General features: G+C 38.6%; 1 protein-coding gene across 1 annotated transcript in view; it reads left to right on the plus strand.

Moving 5' to 3' along the window:
• The window catches only part of LOC122670959 (cleft lip and palate transmembrane protein 1 homolog), a 41,681-nt gene extending 33,114 nt beyond the window's left edge, over positions 1–8,567 (plus strand). The window contains exons 11-12 of the mRNA XM_043868017.1: positions 7,047–7,214; positions 8,118–8,567. Of these exons, the coding sequence (XP_043723952.1) occupies positions 7,047–7,214; positions 8,118–8,272 (323 nt within the window). The 3' untranslated portion in view covers positions 8,273–8,567. The remainder of the gene's footprint in view (positions 1–7,046; positions 7,215–8,117) is intronic.
• The last annotated feature ends 945 nt before the right edge of the window (positions 8,568–9,512 follow it).

The raw sequence follows: 9,512 nt of genomic DNA on the forward strand, positions 1-9,512 counted from the left end.
CTCTTTCTTATCTAGAGATCCGGAAAAACACAAGCAGGATAAAAGGTGATTGAATAATTTAATGATTTATTCAGTTGACTAACAGAGATAAGATTTAAGGGTAATTTGAGACATGAAGAACAAAGTTCAACATAGGAAGAGAAGGTGATGCAGATTCATCATCAAATAGGGCTTGTTTCATTGGGAATAAGTGTAGGGTTGGGATATATATATGTTGGGCCTTTGTTCCTAAGAGTTTTCTATGTATTAGGCCACTTTAGTGGGCCTGAAATAGGGGTATATAGGTTGCATACGGGATTAGCCCAATACTTAGTTTTTATTTTGTGTTTTTAATTGAACTGGTTTAAACTGGTTGCATCCAATTGGTTCAATTGGTCTAATTTAAGTGAAGTGATCCTATTGGCTAAGAGGTTCTTATATCCTATTGGCTACTAGGGAATCTTCTTTATTTTCAGTAGTTTAAGTTGTTTTAAGTCATTAGGACTCTATTTTGAGTCTATTTGGGTTTCCTAGTCAGTTTAAGTTGCCTAATAGGTTAGGGATAAGGTTAGGCCATTCCTTTTTAGTGTCTAAGTCTATTTTTGAGTCTTCTATATAAGTTTGTAAGGGAGGCCAGCATTGAATACGAATTTGATTAATAAAAATTAGCTTTATGCTTGCTGCCTTAGCTCCATCGTGAGTGTGCCTTGTGAGTGATATCAAGGTTGAAGGGATTGGTGGATCTCCAATCGACTCCTTGCATTGTGAAGATCGGGAGGGCTGCTACTTATCTCCTTGCATTGTGAAGATCGGGAGACCCCATTGTTCATCTTCAAAGTTGTTGCCATTGAAGACCTGTAACAAGTAAGAAATTCTGCAACTATTCTTCTTCCTTCTAGAAGGTCACATACAAGGTGATTTTCGTGAGAATTCTGCCCAGCCAAATCTAACCATTAGAATCTGCTAAAAATTTGATCAAGTCTTTCTCAAACCCTAAGAGAGACTCGATTCAAATTTCAGCACCATCCACCCAGCCGATTGTCTGAAATTACAGTTTTACCCCTCTCTCCTACTTCTACTAGGAAACCTCCATAACTCCAAATCTGTCCATCAGTTTCAAACCAAACTTTCAGCATACATCCCTTACATCATTGTTGACACTCGATCCAAGTTTCAGCCCCAAACTCCCACTTTATCCCTTCCATTCCTTCACTCCATTAAAACCCAAAACCTGCAACACAATTCTGTCCAGAACTGCAGAATTTTAAAGCCTTCCCCAAATCCTATTATTTTTATACCATATTGACCCCCTAGACCTGCCCATTAATACCCTATAAACCCCTTTCCCAATATCCAACCCTAACCCTAGGAATTGACCTAAATCCTAGTGCTGTCCATTCGAACCAGCAACCCTTTTTGTTATTTGATCCTGTTGTTTGGCTCCTAGTAGGCCTCCTACCTATCTAGGACTACATTAGAAGGTAAAGAAACTCAACAAAGTGCAGATACCTGAGTAGAGGTGCCATCAACAAGTATGACTCTAGCTGAGTGATTAATCTTCTGAAACGAGGAAAATACATGGAACTTACCAATCATATGAGAGGTGGCACTAGAGTCGATGACCCATGGTGTAGAAGAAAATGAGGCAAGAAATGTGTCAGTACCTGAGTGAGCAATGATAGAAGTAGATGTAGATGTAGATGTAGATGTCTCAATTTGCTGAATACACTTAAGCAATTGATTTAGTTCATCTCGTAATGGAGAGACAAGCTGACTACCACCAGATGTAGAAGCATGATTGGAATCGGAAGATGACACCGTTGTAGAACTCTGATTAAGTGTAATAGTATTAGCAAACAGCTCCCAAGTCCACTCAGGTTTACCATGCTTCGCCCAACATGTATCAATAGTATGATTCATTTTCCCACAGTAAGCACACTGACGTATGCCTTGGTAAGGTTGTTGTACTTTGTTGCCTCTCCCACCACCATGACCTCTGCTAGGAAAACCAGTACCACGGTGACGACCACTATTTGAAACATAGGTTTAGTTATCATTAAAAGGGGACGGTTCAGATTTAGTGAAAAGGGAGACATGATGCGTTGAATTCGACAAAACAGCTCATTCAGAGGATATCTTTTCCCCCGTGAGAATTTGGCTTTTGATTGGCTGCAAATCAGTATCCAATCCCGATAAAAATTTGGCCACAAGGAATTTTGCATGCTGAGATTTTAAGACATCAAAATCAGTAGACAAAGGCTGGTATACATTCAGCTCCTCTCACATGCCCATGAGTGCACTATAAATTCACCCACTGATTTGCTATTCTATTTGAAGGAGAAAAACTTTTCATAAAGCGTACACTCAGACATATTTTCATCCCGAGAGAAGAGAAACTGATGCAGATCCAAGCATCCGCAAGAAGCAGCCCTAAGATTAGGGCCTAGTGTTGGAGCTTAGTTTATTTCAGCTTTAGTTATTTCCCATGCTTCTTTTTTTTTTCTTTTTTTTCTTTTTTTTTCAGTTTAATTATAAACTTAAATTGAACCGGTTCAGACCATGGTTCAATTTAAGTGAACTAATCCTATTGGCTGTTAGCTTCTTATTTCCTAGCTTCTTATTTCCTATTGGTAGTTAGGGAATCTTTTGTTTTAAGTGTTTTAATTCCATCCCTCCACGATTTTTAGAGGGAGAGCTTTTTAGATTTGTAATTGGATTTGGCCTTGGCCCATATTATATATTAATAAAATCGTAGAAGGCTCCCCCACAATTCAGACTTTAAAAAAATTGTTTTCTGTTGCTGCCATTGCTGCTGCTGTGTTGCTCCTTTGAGAGTGCTGCCTTGTGAGTAATATCAATGTGAAAGGGACTGGTGGATCTCCAATCGACTCCTTGGGTCTGGCAGACCGGGAGGATCCTCTTTTCATTTCCTTGCATCTTGTAGATCGGGAGAAGCCATCTTCAACCTTCAACCTAAGCCTACCTATCTCTAATCGATCTCCTAATCCCTAGTTCCATCAATACCCTGTCCAGCTCAATTCCCTCCATCAATTTCATTCAGACTTCATCCAAAGCAATCTTACCACATCTCCTCCACTTGACTGTAGTTTCTGCCCCATTCTAACATCAAACCCTAAAATTCCCCCAGCCTTCATTAAACCCAAAACCCTAGAATTTTCAGATCTAGCACTTTTAACCATCAACTCAGCTCCAAACCCTGGCTGAGTACTCTTCCCTATCATTGGAAGACTCGATCTGAACCCCTTCTCTGAATTCCCATCCTAAACTCTAAAACTCACCTCACTTACCTTCCCCAAAATCCAAAACCCGAAACCCTAATTTTCTAAATTTCAAATCCTCACTCAAACCCTACCAAACATACACCATTGGACTTCTAAAAACCTGCCTAGCTTTACTAAATAAGATCCAACCCCATTACCCTAAACCTAACCCTAATTCTGACATAATTTTCCAATTCTGGCCTGATTTACCTGGCTCCTAGTAGACCCTTTGTCTATCTAGGACTACATTAGAAACTTTCTTTGAGATCGTTCCAGACACCTTTGGCAATGGTATGAAACATAACATTGCCTGCAACAGGCGGTTCCATACTATTCCAAAGCCATACCAGGAGAGTATCATTATCACTCATCTATTCTTTATATTCCTTAGAGACTTGAGTAGGAGCAAGTAGGAGGATCCTGAAGTAAATAGTTCATCATCTGCTTGGCCAATATATACACTTTTACTGCTTGTGATCAAAGCAAATAATTTGATGCACCATTGAGCTTGATAGAAGTAATTTGGACATTGACAGAGTCCACTAGGGGGTTTTGAATCACCCATCATAGACGAAGGATATCACCAATAAAAAAATATACCAGCAGCCAATTGCCAATAAACAATCACAATGGAGAGCAAAATAGCAGAGTCAATGAAGAAGAAATATATATATATATATGTGTGTGTGTGAATACTAACCAGTGGCAGCAGCACCAACGAGAATCAAATTCTGGGCAGAAACAACAGTCAACTGAAGTCTAGTGTAACCCTTTCTGATGGATCCCAAATCTGGTCAGAGGTAGGTCAATATAGGGGAGAAAAAACCCCCACAATATCACACTGATCTGATGAAGATATAATAACCAGCAGCAATATAAGTCAATTCTGAAATGATAGACCAGAATTTAAGTGATTTCAGAAATCAACAAATAAAGGTGTCAGATTGACACCAAACCATGATCGAAGGAGCCTTTTAGATAGATGAAAACATCCCCAAAATATTACCAGAATCAAACGGATAGATTCCTAGATAAGAGGAATCGATCTGTCCAGAATCCCCTGAAAACGGGGGTACCGCCAGGTTACAAAAAGGATCTGGACAGAAAAAAAAGATAATCAACACTAGTAAAGAGGAAATCTTATGGAATCATTGATGAAATTAATCACTGTTGTTTAATCCTTCATACGATTGACAATCTTGATGTAGATGCATATTCCATGATGATCCACACGAGGAGAGAAAAAATCAATAACATATTGGAAGGAATTCCTAGTTTGTTTCATAGAACAGATATGGCTGCATATGTTGCTGCAAACCACAAAGGAAAAGATCTACTAGACTATCAAAGCAATGATGAAGGAAGAGGAGATGAATTAGAAGAGCTCTGATACCATGTTGCAGTACCAATTACCAAAACAGAGAAACCAGTCCACAATCAATTTACGAAGCGAAGAAGAGAGGAGAGAGAAATTGAGAGGGAGAGAAGATTGAGAAGTCAGCTAAATTGAATGTCTATCCGAGGAACACATTCACCTTTATATAATAATTAAAGTGTTAAATGACATTAAAGGACATAAACATAAGTAAACAGTACAATACTACCCTTAGTGAATTATAGAGTACCCAAACTACCCCTAGAGTGGCGGTAACACTTAACATTTACTACATATTAGTTTCTATTTTATGTTAGATTGCAATCTATTGTAATTAGGTGGGACTCTCTTATAAATTCCACCTACTACTTTGGTAGTTTCTATTTCTTAGTTGCTATTTTAGAAGTTGTTTCTATTTTGTAATATATCTAGAAGTTAGGTCATCTATTAAGCTTAGTTTCTATTTTGAGATTGTACTATTTTGTAGGGGGGAATTCCTTCTCCAAGCAAGAGGGATCCCCAGTTACTGCCATTAATAAACAGAGGGACTGCATACTACACCCCACGATTTGATGAAGTAAAAGAAAATCTTGGCTTGAGCTGTTTTGCTGTGAGAGACAGTGGGGAGGGGTGAGAGGCCCTACTGGTTAGTGAGTGACTGACCAAGGCCATAGGTGAGAGGCTTTGGTCATATTCCTTCTTGTTCTTCCATATTTCTTCTCTCTAGTTCTGAAATATTCCAACCTAAGATACCTTCTAGTGTGGTGTTTCTTGACTTTGTTTTGTTTTTGTTTTGAAGGCTATCGAGGATCTAAACTGTTAGTTACATGTTTCGATCTCTTTCATTCCTCTTTCTTCCCTCTTGAAATTTCGTGTGGCTCCTATTGTTACTCCTACTGTAAGAATTGAAGCCCAACCAGGTCTGGTTTTTGAACCACTGCCCAGATCTGTTTCAATCAATTATTCTCAACATATTACCTGATGACTGGTTGCTGTTCCTGGACAAGGTTGAAGATGATATATTTTCCTATTTACAACCAAGGACGGTTACTATTTATATTACACAAAAGTCATCTTCTTCAAAGTTCCTACTGTTTTGTCCCATACCTGTTTAAAATTCAAGAATCACCCTTTCCCTAAATTTTATTTACTGATTTGCCCCAATTCCTATTTATCTCTTCCAAAAGAGTTGACTCTTCTGAATATTTACGAAACTGCCACCACTCATTCAATTTGAGATATTTGTCACTTGTGGGCCCATAGTGAACCCATAATCAGGGATATTGAACCAGGGATCACATCAGTTATTCTTAGACCAATGGGGGAACCAATCGACCATGAGTTGGTTCTGATCAGGTCTATTACTTGAGGATTATCACAGTTCCTAGATTCAGGCATATAAAGGTTACTATCTCTGTTCCTGTGATCAACACCATTAAGGTACTGTTATACTCTTTTCTGACCATCAGTTTTTGGAAAGTTGTTGGGGTGTTGTTCCATTTATCATAGCCTTCCTTCAACTGTACTATGGGACTGGTCTGACCTGTTACCTTTCATCCAAAATATCATCTACTGAAAAAGGGCCCCTCTTGATCACATGAAGAGATTTTTAGGCATAATTGGAATAATTTTGACCATGAGGATTGAGGGTTTATCTCTGGTAGTTACTAATTCTGAAGTTAAGTTGCTAATTTTGTGTTGTGTTGTTCTGAAGTTTCTAGCCGCTGGTTTGTGCTGATTCTTACATATGTTGATGTACTCATGAAGTAATGATTAACTAATGTTTTCATGTTATTCTACCATGTGGATGATGAGATACGATGTTCTTTCTAAATCTGGAAACTAGTTTCTACTTTCAGTCCTTTGCTAATAGCTTGGAATTTAACCCTTGGATCTTCAGCCTACTTTGAGGGATCGAAATGCTACTCGTTACCTTCATGTGACCTGATTTTGGGTTTAATCTGAACCCAAGATTGGGGATTACTTTTGGTGTTTAACCTGCTGGTTTTGTGAGCCCTCCAATTATGTTGTGTAGGATTCTGAATTCTGCAGTGATGTTAGATAGAAACCACCAGCATGCCTATAATATTCTTTTTACAAACTATAAGCAAGTAATTAAATTTTTTTTTTTTGGGGGGGGGGGTTTGGGGTTGAAGTTCATGCTGGACCTCAGCCCAGTGCAATGTAGCGAATGATTGGGTTGGGTACCTTTTGCCTGGCCCAGCCAGCCCACAGTGCAGCTGTATTTGTATATCTGTGTGCGTCTTTCTCCTGTTAAATGAATCATGTTTTTTTATGGCTTTACCTTGATTTGGTTGGGAACTTGAAGGCCTATTTATATGTTTCACTATCAGTGCTGAATATTATGATATGTTAGAATGGACTAACAATTTTTTTACATATTGTTGCAGGTTTCATTATGATGTGCCCTCAGTTATTCATAAACTATAAGTTGAAGTCAGTTGCTCATCTTCCTTGGAGGCAGATGACATACAAGTTTCTTAATACCATCATTGATGATCTCTTTGCATTTGTCATTAAAATGCCCTTGCTCCATCGGCTCTCTGTTTTCCGAGATGGTGAGCTATGAATAGAAGTTGATACTATTTTTTATGTTTATCCAGATGCCTCAATTTCATGTTTTCTGAGGACTGGAAGGCAGTTAAAGTCCTATATTGCTGGGGAAACAAGTACCAAAATTAACTTTGTCATATTAAAATGGTTTTGGTACTGCATTACCATGGTAAACGAGGACTCATGGCACTCCCATTTTGTGAGACTATTAAAAAAGGTCCCTTGTATTTGGTAGCTGATGACAAGGCAGTGCATCATGTTTCAGCAAGTAGCACCATTTTTTTCCTCCATTTTTAATTATTATTTTCCTTGGTTATCTTGCCAGCATCTTGCAGGAGCATGATACTCTCAAATGCATCATTTTGTCAACAGAAAAACTTATTTTATTCGTTAGGGGTGGTGGTGGTACTTCATGAATGTCCTTGAGCTCTCATAATTATTGCACAAAATTATCTGAAGCATTTAATTGTTGAGCCCATTCAAAGGGCATATTTGACATAAATTCAATAATGTTTGCTTTGGGTAGTCCAAGAGCTACCCACTTCTTGAAAGATGGATGAAGTGTTGCCTAAACCCCATGGTCAGTGAACAGTGAGTATAAACTTAATTAATAGCATAGTTGTCATGGCGTCTAGGCGACCCAAGGTGTTGGAGGGAACCTGGACACAAGGCAATGAAGGCGCCTGGACGCCTAGGCAACACCTTGACAACTATGGCTAAGACGAAACTTGAATTTTCACTATCTGGCTGCCTGGAGTATGGCTGTCATGTCACCAGCCAAGGCTATAAAGTACTTTCTTTGAACTGATTAATGTGGATTTACTACATTTCTGATAGCTACTGGATATCATCTTTGCAGGCTTAACTGATTATTGACTTTGTGTTTTTTTTTTCTCTGTCCCATCCAGATGTTATCTTTCTGATATATTTGTATCAGAGGTGGGTTTATCCAGTTGACAAGAAGCGTGTGAATGAGTTTGGTTTTGGCGGTGAAGATGAAGACCAGATCACAGATGGTACCGACACGGCAGCTGTGAAGGCCGATGAAAAGAAGACCAACTGAGCAGGTTTACGTACATGAACGAGTTGTACACTGTAAAATTGAAGTAGGATCTAAGTTATCTTGCAAAAGGGTTTTCCTTTATATGAATAACATTGTTTTCCTGCATAATTTCTTTTCTTCATAAGGTTTTCAAAGGTTTTTCTTGGCCATTCTGCCTCGAAAAGGCAAAAAATTTTTGGCTGAGCAGGATGAGAGCTATTTGGTACCTCTATTTAGTGTTTGTGTACTAAAATATATCCCGAGTCAGAGATGATAAAATGTATTTGGATTGCAATAAACTTGCTTCTCACTGTTTATTAAATATTGTGATCAATTGCTTTCCTTCTGAATTGGACTAGTGAACTGCCCCAAATATATTGCTTGTTGCGCTTGACACACTTGGTAGTCCATTTCAGCGATTAGAAAAATGAGTGGGCCATAGCCTGGTTAACAGTGTGGTTGCATTAACCATAATTTGGGTTTTGTAGGTTGTAAGGGTTCCTACTGGCATTTTGAAGCTGTAACTTGGCCCTTTTTAACAGATTGTTTGCCCATGTAAAATTAACAAAGGTCTCAGATTTCAAGAGCTTGTGTTGCTAAGCTAATATGAATATATGATGTTTTAATAGCCCGGAGTGTAATGTGCAGAGAATCATCCATTGGTGATGGTTGCTTGTCCCAAGTATACTGAAGTATCTTTTACAGGTATGAAGTCAAAACTCTTCTAAATATATTAGAACTTTCACTATTGATGGTACATTCTCTCTTTTGGTTAACAGTCGGCTGGATCTAGTCTCCATCATTGTGATGCTTCTAAGGGTTGCAGTTGGTCAAACAAATGGGTAAGCCTGTGCAATTGCTTGCTAGTTTCTGGGTGGAGGATATAACGGTTTAGTGCATGGTTTTGGGACCAGTATCGGTCATTGCTGATACCGATATAGAGAAAAAGAGGATCTTAACATCTGTCAATCAGTGGATAGTAATTTATTTAACAGTCTGTAGAACCATATCGGTATTGGATTGGCCCTATCGGTATCAACACAGGCTGATCCTGTATTGGTGGAACGATAGAGACTAGAGAGTAGGGGTGAAATTGCAAAAAAAAAAAAAATTTTTTTTTTTTAAAGAAAACTAGGAGAAAACTGTCCGATATGAGCTGATCCATGTCGATCAGTATCGGTATCATATGGTTTCCGGGATGGCCGATACTCGGCCCGATGCTGTGCACGAAATCCATGCCCTCTATTTAACCAGGATTGAA

This window comes from Telopea speciosissima, chromosome 1, assembly GCF_018873765.1.
Source record: "Telopea speciosissima isolate NSW1024214 ecotype Mountain lineage chromosome 1, Tspe_v1, whole genome shotgun sequence".
In the NCBI taxonomy this organism is placed as follows: domain Eukaryota; kingdom Viridiplantae; phylum Streptophyta; class Magnoliopsida; order Proteales; family Proteaceae; genus Telopea; species Telopea speciosissima.